Source organism: Gekko japonicus, unplaced genomic scaffold (assembly GCF_001447785.1).
Source record: "Gekko japonicus isolate JY-2015 unplaced genomic scaffold, Gekko_japonicus_V1.1 scaffold913, whole genome shotgun sequence".
Taxonomy (NCBI): domain Eukaryota; kingdom Metazoa; phylum Chordata; class Lepidosauria; order Squamata; family Gekkonidae; genus Gekko; species Gekko japonicus.
The window spans coordinates 735667-751789 of record NW_015175383.1 but is presented as its reverse complement, the minus strand read 5'-3'; the positions used below and the strand labels follow the sequence as shown (position 1 = coordinate 751789).

Here is a 16123-nt window from a genome sequence, read left to right as displayed (position 1 = left end):
CTGTGCAGAGGGATACTAGTGGGGTAGAAGAGTGTACTATGAACTACTGCATGTGTCCATCGCCTGGACTTTCAGCTGCCTCATATGCCCAAGATTCATCGCCTGGGCAGTTGTGCTGATGTGCTAACACTGCATGTGCTAACTAGCATTACGCACATTGCAAGGCGATTTAAATTATTTATTTATTTATTTATTTCACTTTTACCCCACCCTCCCCGCCAAGCAGGCTCAGGACGGCTTCCACGAACTGACAAGCAGTATACATTCACAGTAAGTATAAAATATAAAACATCAGTTAAAATACAACCAATCAATATAAAATATAGAACCAATCAATATAAAAAAATTAGACGGTGATAAAACTAAAGTGCAATTTAGGGACACATTCGGCGGTACCGCCCCATTAGGTCGTATAGGATCGGAGTTTGCACAGGGCGCTGCTGGTAGAACGTCACTCCTATCGGAACGCCTGCCTGAAAAGTTCTGTTTTCACAGCCCTGCGGAACTGTGACAAGTCCCGCAGGGCCCTGATCTCGGCAGGAAGCTCGTTTCAGTAGGCCGGAGCTGCAAACAAAAAAGCCTCGTCCTGGTTACCATCAACCTGACTTCCTTAGGGCCAGGGAGGTCCAGGCGGTTTTGGGATCCTGATCGCAGTGCTCTCTGGGGAACATATAGGGAAAGGTAGGCTGGTCCCTGACCATAAAGGGCTTTAAAGGTCAAAACCAGCACCTTGAAGCGAATCCGGAATGCTACTGGAAGCCAGTGCAGAGTCTTAAGCACAGGCTGGATGTGCTCCCACCTGGGGAGGCCCATCAGCAGCCTGGCCGCCACATTCTGCACCAGCTGCAGCTTCTGGAGTTGCACCAAGGGCAGCCCCATGTAGAGAGCATTGCAGTAGTCCAACCTCGAGGTTCAAACAACAAATGACCTAGCTCCTCTCTCCGCTAATTACTCTGCCTTCTCTCGGTCACTTCTCCCCACTTGTACCTTCTCTTTCTTCTGCAGGTCTCCAGAACTGTCTTCCTTCAAAAGCCTTTACCAACCTCTTGGCCACTGGCCACATTCTTGTCCTCTGTTCTTCTCACCCAACCACTTCCTCCCCTTCCTCTCACCTGTGCCTCCTCTATGCAGTGAGCCCTCCTCTGGCCATCCCTATCCCAGAACCCCCTTTCCAACTCCTGCCTCCCTTCACTGTTGTACCACCTCCCAATCTCCAGATGGGCACTCAATCCCTCTTCTCCCCCCCCTTCCCTTCCCATCCCATCCCTTATCTTGCTATTTTTTCCTCTGCTAGAGATATTGTTCATGCAGCCACACTTGGGTGGGATTGACACTGCTATCTATGGAGTGGGTTGCAAGATGACATAACAAATGCTCGCACGGTAGTTTGCTTTGTTTTGCATTGCATTTACATTTTCTCTTTTCTTGCCATTCTCTACCCTCTTGGTAATCAATAAAAGTGAACTTGTGAAATCAGAACTGTCTCTTTTCTTTTTCTAGTACTTCCCCAAGACATGCTGGTGCATAAGGAGACCTAAATACCTTAAACCAGGGTTTTAAAAGTACTTGTTATGGAGCCTACATGTGTACTCCCTTGTTTCCTGGAAATATTGGGGTTTAGCCTAGACTGAGCTTTCAATGCAATGGGTCTACTCTAGACCATGAGAAGCAATGGGGAGGGAAGAGGGGAGATTGCACTTCTGGCAGCAGCTGTTTCTGTCACACATAGGAGCCGGTGTGTTATCAGGCTTATCTCGCGCCTGTTGATTAAGTGGAGTTAATTAATTAATTGATTAAGTGGATTTTAAAAGAATAGGTTGTTAGAGTATTAATGTTAGAGTATTAAGTTAGAGAGGGAAGGTGATTCAGGTGATGAGGAAATGAGTTCCTCATCACCTGAATCACCTTCCCTCTCTCTAGAATAGTATTTGAGAACTTTTTGTGAATGAATTGAAGAATTTTGAAATAACTATTACTCAAACTTTTGAAAGGAAACTTCAATTTTTACATAAGAGGTTAGAATCAACAGAGAAAAACCAGAGGAAATTCTTTAAAAACTATGTGAAGTTAAAGATCAGCAGATACAAATTGATCCACTAGAACAAAAGTGGAATTGCTAGATTCAAAATGCATGATCAATGAGGCAATTTCACATGGAAATGATGACAAAACCTTGGAATTAGAGGAAAAACTGGAAGAACTTGATAATAAACTAAGGAGAGCATTGTTGGAGCTGAGGAGTACTAAAGAACGGGAGGAAGAATATTTAATTGCTTACTTAGAAAATTTATTTGCAGGTGTGTTTTGAAGGAGGGAGTAAAGATTAGTAGAGCCTATAGGATTAACTCAAAGATAGTGTGAGAAGCAGGCAAGTATGTCATGCTATGGTAGTATCTTTTGAATCTTTATGAAAGAAAGAAGAAATAGTGAACAAACTAAGACATGATCATTAGTAATAAGTGATGAAACAACTCAATTATTCCAAGAGATCCTACCCCTACCCCTTTCTCTCCAAAAAAGGCGCAATTTAAGGTTTTTGATGGATAGGTTGAAGAATAATGGAATTGTATATAGATGGGGACTTCCATTTAAATGTACTTTTAAATTAAAAGGAGAGAAGTCACGGGGAAAAGATGGGAATGCCTCTGAGTACAGAGTGATTTTTCAACATTACTGATAAATCTAGGATTGGAATGAATGCCTCGGCATTTTAGAAGTTATGCTTTGTGAGCTCAGGCAGCTTACATTTTAGAAATGAAGCACTGCTTAGCTCCCATTGAAGGGAAAATGAGCAAGACCGAGAGCAGTCCATATCTGAGCTTCCTCTGTATGTTTCTCACACCTGGGAGAATGGATTGCTTGAGGAGGCCAGGCAGGCTCCCACATTTCTGTTGTTTCTCAGAATGTGCAAAGGAGAACCGTTTAGGAGGGCATTTGGAGTTGTGGTGAATGTTGAATTTAAGGTGGGTGTCATTGTTCACATTTTTTTCACATTCTCCTGCAGTTTTGTAATCTAGCCTTATTACTTGGTTTGTCGAATGTGTTTCACTGCATTTCTCCCCAGTCCCGTAATCCTGCATTTTGGTGCAGTGTTCTCTAATTTTGTTGGTTGTACATATTACATTGTTTCTACTGTTTTATTGTTTTTAGTTGAAATCCACCTTGGGTCTCAGTGAGAAAGGTGGACTATAAATGAACCTATATAAATAAATAAATAGTTAGGAAAGATAACAATGGTGAATAATAACTTATAGCTTTTGGAGATAGCAATTTTATGGCCTTAGGTTGTCTAGTAATAGGGGTTAGAGTGGTGGACTAGGAACGAGGAGACTTGGTTTCGAATCTCCACTCTGCCATGGAAGCGTGCTGTGTAACCTTGGATCAGGGTTGCCAGCTCTGGATTGTAAAATTCCAGGATATTTTGGGGGTGGAGCATGGGGAGGGCAGGCTTTGGGGAAGAGAGGGATATCAGTGGGGCATAAGCTGTTTTGGGTTCCCATTAGGGAAAAAGGAAGGATATAAATGAAGTTAAATAAAACAAAGATATGTATACTTATTACTTACAGATGTAAGAAACAGAACAGGAAGGGGGAAAGGCCAAGAACTAACTACTGAGTGGGACCACGGATGCATGTAGTTGAAAAATTACTTGCAGAAAAGTATGTATCCAAATGCATCACAGAGTAGAATATGATGCTCATGCCACCATACACTGTAAGGATGAATTAGAGGGAAGAAGAGATAGCTTGACTTTAAACATATTGGAATTTCTCATGTAATTACACCTGCAAATAACCACATCTGTGAATATCATGTCCAATCAGTCTTAGTATGACCTGAGTTCCACAGTCAGCCTTTGCAATGGGTATAGATGCTATCTGAAAGGAGACAATACAAATTTACCTGTTACCATCTGTGAATGGTAAAGATAATGCATAATTACCTTCAGTCTGTATGGTTATCAACCTGTCTAATAACAACAAAGAGGCAAAATTATTGTTCCCAGTCAGGCCATAAAAATCTGTCACGGTGCTTAAAATGATGCCTTGTTAGATTTACACAGATTGCAATGAACCACGGTACAAGAAATAACCTTTCAAGAAATATCTGGAAAAAAGGACATTAAAAACCCACTGCTTATAAAGCATCTCCACTTACCGACTTCATCTTTGATGTTTGCAAGTTCAGCTGAGAGTTCCTTTTCTTTCACAAGGGCATTTTCATTCTGTTAAGACAAAGAACACATGTAGTGGCTTGATTTATCCCAGCTAAGAACTTGCACATGTTCATCTGCTAAGCCTGATTAGGTAAATTCTTTAGTTTTGTTTTATTCTTCATTGTTGTCGAAGTTAACCTTACATACAGTTGTAATTTTCAATGTTAAATATTATATCCACCAAGTTACTGCTTGGAAAAAGCTGCATTCTTCACAAGTATAGCATTAGCAACTGATATAGTCTGGAATTCAGACAATTTGGGGAAAGAAATAGTCATTATATGTTAAGTGCCTCGTATGCCGCACCAAACACATCAGAGAAAGGAAGGGATGGAAAGGTAATTAACACATAAAAATGAATACTAGTACTTACAAAAACCATCTATGTTCTTTCCATGTATTTGATCATTCTTTTGCGTGCTAAATATTTTATTGTACCCTACCTTGTGTAGATTGTGATTGTAGAACCAGTAAAATACACATAACTAATATTATAAATATTATTACATAGACATGATATGGTGTAATAGTTAGTATGCCTGACTAAAAGCAGTGAGACCTGTGCTCAAGTCCTTGTTTAACACTGGGTGATCTTGGGCCAGTAACAATCTCTCAGCTGAATCTACACATTACAGGCTTGGTGTGAAGGGAAAAAATGGAGGAGGGAATCATGTGTATCATTGTGATATGAGCCACCCAGAGCCCGCTTGCGGGAAGGGCGGGATATAAATCAAATAAATAAATAAAAACTCAGAGGAAAAGTCAGACACAAATGTAATAACGGGTGATATACAGATTATGACTGCAATCTAGGGTTGCCAACCTCCAGGTGGGGGCTGGAGATCTCCTGGAATTACAACTGATCTCCAGACTACAGAGATCAGTCACCCTGGAGAAAATGGCTGCTTTGGAGGGTGGACGCTGCAGTTTTATGCCCTGCTGAGGTCCCTGCCTCCCTAAACCCCAGGCTCCACTGTAAAATCCCCATGAATTTCCCAAGCCAGAGTTAGCAACTCTGCTGCAATCTTAAGCACATTTACTAGGGAGTACAACCCATTGACCTCAATAATATTTGATTCTGGGTACATATGCTTAGGATTCAATATGCTTAGGACTGCATATTATGTTTCCCACAGCTGTTTTGAAGTGCTACTAGCAAAGTTATAAATCCTGATGGTGAAAAGTTTATGTCCTACATATCACCATGGTATACTTCAGACCTTATTATTTTATTCTGGGGCCTTGATATCGGAGGGTAGTACAAACTAAATGGATCAAGAATTCTATGTAAATGTGAACTAGGAATAAAGAATAAAGTGTTGGGCTTGGAGGGGGAGGTTCACTCCAGTCCCACCTTTAATTTCGTTACAAAGAAACAGCAGATTAAAAAAAATGGGACAGATAAATACTGTTACTGTTTAATTTTTGAAGTATGGTTATACAACAATCTGTAATGAATTTTTTTATTGACTAAAAACAAATCCCCCTCAGCCTCTCTTCCATCCACCCCAGGGCTCTTGATATTTAAAAGAGGGAATCAAGATTCTTGTAAGCATTAGTATGCATAATACCAACATTTGGGCCTACAATCCCCCTGATTTATGGTGCCATTTTATTAGTCCCTATGAGGTAAAATAACAAGCGCATTTCATGCCATCTTTCATAGCAGAGAACTTCAAATTATTGGACAAGACAACATAAAACATATTTATCCTGACAAAACTGAAACATCCTTGTTAGAACATGAAGATATTTAGTGAGAGATATTTCACAACAGATGTATAAATCATCAGAAGATGATGAAGGAAAGCCCACCTGGGTGTGATTTAGTATAATAGATACCAGAAGCAACAGCAAGAAAGATCATAACACTGCTTCCTTATTGCACTACCGTTCTTTCTCTTGCAAAGGATAAGACAAAGAAACATTCCACACTAGGCAGGATCACAATGATTAGAAAAACTAAACCAGCAAGCTATAAATATATCTCCTGGACAGCAAAGCAGCAATATCTTTTCAAGAATAAAAAACAATAAAAGTTCAACCACTGTATTGGTAAGCAGTAAAGAGAGGTTTACAGGAACCTCTGGAAACTGAAGTGTCATATGTGAATTGTGACAGGAATTTTTGTTGTTGTTCAGTCGCAGTCGAGTCTGACTCTTCGTGACCCCATGGACCAGATCACGCCAGGCCTTCCGGTCTTCCGCCGTCCTCTGAAGTTTGCTCAACTTCATGTTTGTTGCATCTATGACACTGTCTAACCATCTCAACCTTTGCCGTCCCCGTCTTCTTTGACCTTCAATCTTTCCCAGCATCAGGGTCTTCTCCAGTGAGTGCTCCCTTCTCATTTGGTGGCCAAAGTATTTGAGCTTCAGTTTCATTATCTGGCTTTCCAGGGAACAATCAGGGTTGATTTATTTTAGGATTGACTGATTTGATCTTCTTGCAGTCCAAGGGACTCTCAAGAGTCTTCTCCAGCACCATAGTTCAAAAGCATCTATTCTTCGGCGCTTGGCCTTCCTTATAGTCCAACTCTCGTAGCCATACATGACTACTGGGAATACCATTGCTTTGACCATGTGGACTTTTGTTGGCAGGGTGATGTCTCTACTTTTATTTTTTTGGTTATGGAATGAAGCTGGATATGTTGTTGCTATCTGGGAGAGAACCATGACTGGGGACTGATTCTGCATCTATTAGCCAGAAGAATAGTAATATGAGGTCTACCACAATTCCAATGAGAAGAACTTAGAGGCAAAGATCGTAAGAGAAAAACACAGGCCATCATAGAGATTTACCAGCTTGGAGTTGAAAAATAACCTCAAGTCCCAACTGATTTATAGCCACCCGATAGGGTATTCAAGGCTAGAAATAAACAGAGGTGGTTTGCCATTGCCTGCGTCTGCATAGCCTCCCTGGACGTCCTTGGTGGTCTCCCATCCATGTGCTAACCAGCTTAGCTTCTGAGATCTGAGGAGATCAGGCTAGCCTAGGCCATCCAGGTCAAGAAGGCATGTCTAGATGGCCATCTGAGAGCAATGCGGATTCTGTGAACTTAGGCAGATCATGAGAGGGAGGGCAGGAAGGGTTGCCTCAGTGCTTAGTTCTTGTGACCCTTTCTTACACGCCCAGGGAGATTCTGATTGCCACTCTGGGATTTGGCCAGAGATCCTGGAGGTTTTTTGTCATCTTCTGGGTGTGAAACAGCAGTGTGGAAGGGGATGTATTTGTGAATTTCCTGCATTGTGCAGGGGGTTGGGCTAGATGTCCCTGGAGGTCCCTTTCAACTCTATGATTCTATGATCAGTTTACCACACAAAAATATCATTCAGGACATTTAAAAATAGATTCTACAAAACTGAATTTAAATTGCCATGTTCTCCTTTTGGGGTCCTGTCTACCACTCCCAACCAACATGTGTGGCTGGTACTGTGCTCTGCACTAGAAAGGGTTATAAGAGTAGCTTCACTTAGACACCCTCTCTGAACATACATAATAGACTTCTGAGCTCACGCATGCGTAGATAAGATCTTTTAATGTATCTGTGCAGCCATAATTCTGATTACCTCAGGATAATGTTTTTTGGACCGCAAATGACCTTCCATTAATACATTAGTAGTGGTGAACACCATGCTTTAAAAGGTTCATGTTGTCCTTGTAAATGTGACACAATGGATATTGTGCCGAGTTTGGATCTGAGAAAGCCACATGTAAAAGTTGTTTATCGATGAAGCTCTTTGGGTAGCCTGAGGCATGTTGCTATTACATGCAGGCATCAGATCTCAGAAGCTAAGCAGGTCGGTCCTGGTTAGTACTTGGATCAGAGACCACCAAGGAAGTCCAGGGTTGCTATGTAGAGGCAGGCAATGGCAAACCACTTCTGAATATCTCTTGCATTGAAAACCCTAAGGGGTCACCATTAGTTGGTTGTGACTTGCCAGTGAAGGAAGGAAGGAAGGAGGGAGGGAGGGAGGAAGCCAGTCGAGACTTTGTGGCTCAGTGATAGACCTAGCTTGCAGAAGATTCAGGCCCTAGCATCTCCAGTTAAAAAGGTCAGGCAATGTGAAAGAACCTGGACAACTGCTGCCAGGCAAAGGAGATAGCACTGAGATAGACCAACTCAGTGTCTGACTCAGCATAAGCTGTATGTGTTCATCTAAATGCACACAGAAATAAACCCAGTTTAAAAACTCAGAGCTTTACTTCAAAGAATACTGTTTGAGCCATAAAAATGAATATGATCTTCTGCCAACCTCTAAATATCTGTTTGGTTTTCTATTTGTACAGTTTGCTGGTTTAATTGGTACATTTCTATTCACAAATATCTTTATTCTTTTCCTTACATAGCATTAAGCTGCTATAGTAAGACATTGTCAAGACAAGGAGAGGAAAAATATTTAATTAAATATACAAAGTGATGGCAAGACTAAAGTACAAAATGTGGAAATCGGTCCTCTCACATTTTCCTTAAAATGATGGCATCCATTTTGGATGAACCAAAAGTCACAAAGCTGCACCTGCCTACACAAATTGATAAATTGTAAGAATATCCACATAGTACATCCTAGCAGAGAAAGCACAGGTTATCTCAGTTCAACTTTGTGAATCACATGATCCGATCCAACACTTGCTTATCTGAGACTGCTGATTCAGTGATATTATGCTGAGCCAGCAACACTGCTTGACAAAGTCAAAGAACAATGGCTTTAGTCATGTTCTTATAGGTCAGTGTGTGCCATAAAGTCTGATTCCCAAATATATATGGCTGTAAATTAGGACACTTTCTAATTATAAGAAGAGGATCCCCCAAAAGCACACATTTTTTACTTTCCTTGGGTTAAATCTTGGGTTACAACCAATGTTCCCTCTAAGCTGTGGAGTCTTGTGAGCAAAAATTCTATTTTGTGAGCTACTGGCATGAAAGTTGTGAGCTGGCGATTTGGCTGCTGCATAAATTAGTCTGCTCTGGAGCCCTCCTTCCTGAGTTAAGACAAAAATGTGTGAGCCGGAGGCTAAAAACCTGTGAGCTAGCTCACACTAACTCAGCTTAGAGGGAACAGTGGTTACAACCCTGAGTACCTAAACCAAGCACAAGAACAGAATATAGTACAGGAATTATATATGAATCTCTGACTATAAATAGGCCCTCATTTTAGGGTTCAATATTTACTTCATAGTAAAGGTAAAGGTTCCCTTGCTCGAAAGCCAGTCGAATCCGACTCTAGGGTTGCGGTGCTCATCTCCGTTTCAAAGCCGAAGAGCCAGCGCTGTCCGAAGACGTTTCCGTGGTCATGTGGCCGGCATGACTAAACACCAAGGTGCACGGAACGCTGTTACCTTCCCACCGAAGTGGTCCCTATTTATCTACTTGCAATTTCTTGCTTTCGAACTGCTAGGTTGGCAGGAGCTGGAACTAGAGACAGGAGCTCACCCTGTCTTGCGGCACCCGGGTCTTGAACCGCTGAACTACTGACCTTCCACAGCCTGCAGTTAATTACCATAACTCCTATAATCCCTATAATGGGAAGTGCTATGTAAATGTTGATTGTTATTCTCATTAGTAAGGTAAAGGTTTCCCTTGTTTGAAGCCAGTCAAATCCAACTCTAGGGGGCGGTGCTCATCTCGATTTCCAAGCCAAAGAGCCAGTGCTGTCCAAAGATGCTTTCCATGGTCACGTGGCTGGCATGACTAAATGCCAAGGTGCACGGAACGCTGTTGCCTACCCACTGAAGCGGTACCTATTTATCTACTTGCAATTTCTTGCTTTTAAACTGCTAGGTTGGCAGGAACTGGGGCCAGAGACAGGAGCTCACTCCGTCATGCAGCACTAGGGGTTCGAACTGCCAGCCTACAGACCTTCCGATCTGCAGCTCAATGTCTTAACCTCTGAGCTACTGCAGCCCTCATTAGTTCTGGCATGTATTAGGTTCACCCTCATGGCATAGCGGTAGGTAGGGTTGCCAGGCACAGTAGTGGGAGACTGCATATGGGATATGAGGGGCAGGGATGTGGGGGTTGCTGTTGGCGATGGCATGATGTCTCTTCTAGGAATCACTTCTGCGTTTTCTCTGAAAGAGATGTCATGCCAACTGGTGTTCGGTCTCTCTAGATATCACTGGAAACTATGATTTTACCAAAGAGTTCCTGGAAGTTCACCAAAGGGTGCGACATCACCCCAGGTTTTCCCTGAAGTGATCTCACACACTGTCAGCACAATGGCCAATCATATTTTCCCCCTTCCAAGTGCCAGTGGCAAAGGGAAGTTGAGGGGAGAGGACCATCCACCCTCACAGAGGGGCTGAAAACCCTGGCAGCAGTAGACCTGGCAAGTGTGTGAACCTTGCTTGTGTCTAGGGTTGCCAACTCTGAATTGGGAAATTCCTGGGGGTTTGGGGGGGAAGTCGGGGGGGGGGGAGTGGGGTTTGGGGAGGGCAGGGTGCTCAATGGGGTATAATGCCATAGAGTCTAACCTGCAAAGCAGCCATTTTCTACAGGTGAACCGATCCTTGTAATCTGGAGATTAGGTGTAATTTTGGGAGAGCTCAAGGCCCCACCTACAGGTTGGCAACCGTATGTATGCCAGACATAATAATATGCCAGGGTTTTTGGCGGACAAAGTGAGGCTGATTTTGCACTAGAGCTGCCTCGATGTTGTGCCGCCGTTTGCCCCAATACTATTGGTCAATTTCACACCCGAAGCCATGGGGCTGCATTTGACCCGCGGCTTCGCCCGATTTCCTCCGCAGTTTTGTGATCCTCAAAGGATCACGAAACTGCGGGGGAAATCGGGCGAAGCCGCGAGTCAAAATGCAGCCCCGCAGTTTCGGGTGTGAAATTGACCAATAGTATCGGGGCAAACGGCGGCGCAACATCGAGGCAGCTCTAGTGCGAAATCAGCCTGAGGCTCTCTGCACATAGGGATGGTGCTCTCAGGAGTATAGGGCTCCCATTACCTTTCACAATTGTGCAGAAGGTGGTACTGCACTGGAGTGGGAGCTCGTTTTCTGTGCTCCTCTTGACATCTGCATCTGCCCTAGGGTTGCCATCTCCAGGTTGGGAAATACCTGGAGATTTTATTTATTTATTTATTTATTTATTTATAGGATTTTTACCCCGTCCTCCCAGTCAATTTTAGAGGTGAAGCTTGAGAAAGGCGGGGTTTGGGGAGGGCAGGGACTTCAATGGGGTACAATGCCATAGAATCCCCATTCCAAAGCAGCCATTTTCTCCAGGTGAACTGATTTCTGTCACCTGGAGATCAGTTGTAAAAATGGGAGATCTCCTGCCACCACCTGGAGGGTGGCAACCCTAATCTGCCCAGACTCTTTTGTGTACATAACTACTAAAGATTGTAACTATATGAGCTTATGTTTGTATTTCTGTATAGTGGTGATGCTGCTTATGTGTGTCTCTAGCATGAATACCTATGCATTATGTATTCAGGGATTGCTGTATGTTGTGTGTTGCTTTGTTCTGCATCTCATGCTTGCCTAGAAATAGGCTGGCCTGGGCCTGCCGTTGCACATACGGACCATGTGCGTCCCTGGAATGTATCCCATGACTCTGTGGGATGGAGAAGACACCGCGCCATTGCACCCACTTGGAGAGCTATGGAAAATCCCCAGCGAACCCCGGCATTCTTGGAATGGAAAGAGCAAGTGACCCTACTCCCTTAATCTGGTTTGGAGATCTAAAGACAATAGCGTTTATGGCTTTGGAGCAGGAACCAGATCTGCAAATCAAGAGGTGTCCATGGGAACGGAAGATTCACACCTTGCCAAAAGGCACCTTTGATGTAGGAGTAGGATCTGCATATTGCCACCACCCCTCAGGAGAGCGTCATCCCCTCGTCACCCCCTCTTCATCCAGTAGTGATAGTTTAGAGGACGGGTTTGATAGTTTATGGCTGGATAGCACATGCCCCAAAAAGAGTTTATTTAAGGAGAAACTCTCCTTTGTCTCTCTGGTTAACCCACCCTCCCCATAGCAGTGCACTAAGGTGCTACAAGTGACTCTACTACCTAAGTTCTCCGGAGTCGCGACCCAGAGAGCTCACACGTGGTTTGGCTGGTCCTACCTGTGTGCCTTGGAGTTCACAAGCTGCTGCATTTCGGCTGCCCAGCGTTCCAAGGAGGAGAGTTCTTCCTCAGCTGGACCTCAGATGAGTATAGCCGTGCCCCATTGTGTCATCCCCATTTTGATGCTTTTGTTATTTTCTATGCTGTAATTGTTCTAATGTACTATTGTAACTAAGGAGCTTGTATGAATTTGTATGATTCCGATTTTGTATGCCTGATGAAAAACCTTTAGTAAAGACAACATTTATTTAAGGACTAGCGTGTTGTCTCACTTCCTGGGATATAGCCGAGCGTCTCATTCGCCATCCGACCTCTGTATAGACTGGTATAGAACTTACGCACAGCCACAAACACCCAATTTTCCTTGGTAGATAACTTGGATTGGGTCTCCAGGAATTTCCTGGAGAAGTTGGCATAACAGATCTGGTGCCCCGTGTGAGGCGACCTTTGGACCCCTCGGAACCAGTACCCAACCATTTGGTTCCGAAGGACCCAAAACGTGGAGAAACGATCTGGTCGTTTGGACGCTCTAGCGTAGGGAAGTGTGAGAGGTTTCCGTCTGCGTGCTTGGCCTTTAGTGGCATCTGTACTGCGGGAGGGATTTCTACCCCTTTCCCTCTAAACCCAGGAGCATCCTCGGTTTCGCGCTCCGATCCTATCGTTGTGGGTGGACACCGAGGCGCGACTACGAAGAGGACCTGGTTAGGGACCCCCAGTTGCACAAGCACTACATACACGCAGGAACATATAAACCCCTGTCTCCTTAAAACGCTCCCCGACTTCGGTGCCCAGCCAAGAGGCTGCGCCCGTAATATTCTCCCTCCCCCGAAGCGAGCTGAGGACAACTCGCACGGGATCGGCACAAGCTGCGCGCTGTAGCCGTCCCGTCCCTAGGAGCTAAGTTCTCCAGTAGGGAAAACCTCACTATCTGGCGCAGTTGGGTCTGCCAAGGGAAAACGGGACTGATCCCCCCGGAATTCCAACACCCTTCAAGGACTACGGTCCAGGTTCTGGTTGCTCCTGGAAAGGAAGTAGCTCTTCCTTATCCGCAAAGCCTGAAACTCAGGCTACCTAGGGTTGAAATACCCTCAGGTACAGCCTTGATCTCTGTACGCCTGTTTGCCAGAGATCTAAACGGGTGGTGCGATCGCAAAGGTCACACTGTCCACGGTTCTTGGATAACCCGTGAGGAAGAACAGCGTTCTTTAACTCGGAAAATCCACACGTGCAAAGGGTAAACCCTTTTGCCTGAATTAGTGCCGTCACCGAGGTTATACTTGCAGCTGACCCGGCGTGAGCCATCTCGGACACCCGGATACCACTGTAAGATACCCGCGAGTGAGCACTACCCCCGCACACCAATCATGGGTGCACAGTCGCCAATGTTCAGTCACGGCCAGGATACGTTCCTACAGTTCGTGCACAATGTGCTAGAGTCTGCCGCTTGGTGGGATTCGTCCACCATTTGGCTGCCAATGTTTTGGCATACTCTCACAGCTGTGCTATTCTTCGGACTAGGATGGGTATCCTCCCGACAAGCATGGGAACGACTGAAGCTTAGCTGGATGGCCCAGCTAGATGCAGCGCAAGGCCATATCGAGGCTCTGTTTAACCAAATAGTCGACAAGGATCACCAGTTAGGGTCCGCCCGCGAGCAAGTAGGATCCCTCAATCATGAACTGGAGGAGACGGCCAAACAGTTGGATGCATTCAAGGACCACACCAAGGTTCTGAAGGCTCAACTGGCCGAAAAGGAAAGTCAGTTGCGCACGGCTCAAGATCGCATTGCAGATCAAGCGGCACAACTGAGTGAGAGGGACCAACAAATAGTGCTCATGAAAACTGGACACGAATCCACAATCAGACTAATTAAGGAAGAACGGATTGCCCATATACAGTCCCTAGAGGAGCTCGCTCGAGAGGACTTGGCCAAACTGGCGGTAGACCTAGGGAAAGCGCACGATTCCCAGGTCCGAACTCTCAAGGAGGAGCAGGCTGCACGTATACGGTCTCTCGAGGAGCAAGCTCGAGAAGATCGGGCACAGTTGCAGACATCCATGAGAGCCGGACACGAGTCCGAGATTAGAATCCTTAGGGATGAACAGGTTGCTCGCTTAAACTCCCTTGAGGAGCGCGCCAGAGAGGATCTGGCCCAGTTGCGAACAGTCCTGGGAAACGGACATGAATCTGAGATAAGGATCCTCAGGGAAGAACAGACCGCTCACATAAAGTCCCTGGAGACCCGTGCTCGAGAGGACGTGGCAAAGTTGCAGATCACTCTTGAGAAGGAGCGATCTGAACACGCCAATAGATTGGATGTCCAGAAGGCACACTATGAGGGTCTGTTGGAACAGAGGAGACTGGAATCTCAGGAAGAGCTGAGTGAGTCCCAAAGGATTGCTGACGATGAGATCCAGCAACTTAGGACTGACCGAGTCAATTTAGTCATGGACAAAAAGGCTCTCTCCGACCAGGTCCATGAGACCAAGCTTTTGTGTAAAGCCGCACAGGAGAAAGCCGCCCAAGCCGAGACTGCTCTGACTACGGTCACTGAGGAGCTCAGAAAGGCACAGTCCACTGCGGACTACCTCTTAGATCGCAAACGCGACCCTACCGGTGAGGTTAGCCCGACTCCTAGCTCGAAACCCGCACTCCGGAAAAAGGAGCCCGATACGCCCAGAGATAGAGGCAGGATTTCCCATACGGAGAGCCCTGCCAGGCATCCTGATGGCTCTACTGAGCAGGATGACCTGGACCTCTACCGGGACCCGGCTTCGCAGTCGGAGGACGACTCGGACTCAACGGAGCCCATTCCGGTTAATCCGGTGAGCGTCACTAATCAAACGGTGACCATAAACAACAACAGGCCACGCACGAAAACTGTCGTGGAGAATCGCCCTTGGCGACAGGAGGAGTGCAAAGCCGTTGCTGAAGAGCTCGGTCCATTGACCGAGAAGAACTTTGTGCAGTGGGCCACCACCGCTACCACCTCTTATGCGGGGTTGGAAGGTGAGGATCTCACCATGTTGGCTCGTAAGTGTGCCACTGGAACTGCCCTTGCTGACATTAATTCAGCAATATCTTCCGGCAACTTGGTTCGAGCCACAGGAGAGGCATGGATCACGCAGGTGATCACCTATCTGAATCCTGAGTATTGTCTGACCGAAATCTTTCACAATGAAAAGCAAGGTCCCTATGACGATCCAGAGGTCTATTTGGCTAGGAAGCAACTGCTAGCGAGGGTATCTGGGATAGTGAACGGCGCCGTTGCCCCCGTTAACTACAATGTGCCCGCCTTCAGAGAAGCGCTAGTGAAAGGACTTAACCAACAGGCCAAACAGTATCTTCAGCTGGACGATCCACAGAGAGGTACATGGGCAGAGTTACGGAACCGTATTAGGAGAGTCTCTATCGCCATGAGAGGTGCTGGTGCGCTAAAGCCCCCCAAGAGTCATAGGAAGCAAATAAAGGACGAAGATCCCTCCATTCTGGAGGTGACATACGCTAATCACGGCGCTCAGTCTTCGGCCAACGCCTCCCATGACCATTCCACGGGGAAGGCGGCCCAATACAATCAAGCAGGAAGGAAACCCAAAGGACGCACCTTTGGAAAGGGGAAGGCACAGGCCGGCCAGGGACCAGGGAGAACGCAATCCAGTGCGGAAAACCCCACCTCGCAAGCGCCCGCCTACGCTCCACCTCCTTTGCCACCTCCCTCCTACCATCAATCGCAGCCTATGCTTCACGCGCAGCCTCCGCCGCAACCCCCTCCCGTCCACCACCAACAGCAGCATCTGGCAGTGCCGCCGCCCCCACCCCCGCCTCCAC

General features: G+C 45.7%; 1 protein-coding gene across 1 annotated transcript in view; it reads right to left on the bottom strand.

The window, feature by feature from the left end:
* Positions 1-16123, bottom strand: part of MTUS2 (microtubule associated tumor suppressor candidate 2) — a 60222-nt gene that overhangs the window by 28597 nt on the left and 15502 nt on the right. Inside the window, exon 2 of the mRNA XM_015425585.1 lies at positions 4159-4225. Coding sequence (XP_015281071.1) covers positions 4159-4225 — 67 coding nt within the window. The remainder of the gene's footprint in view (positions 1-4158; positions 4226-16123) is intronic.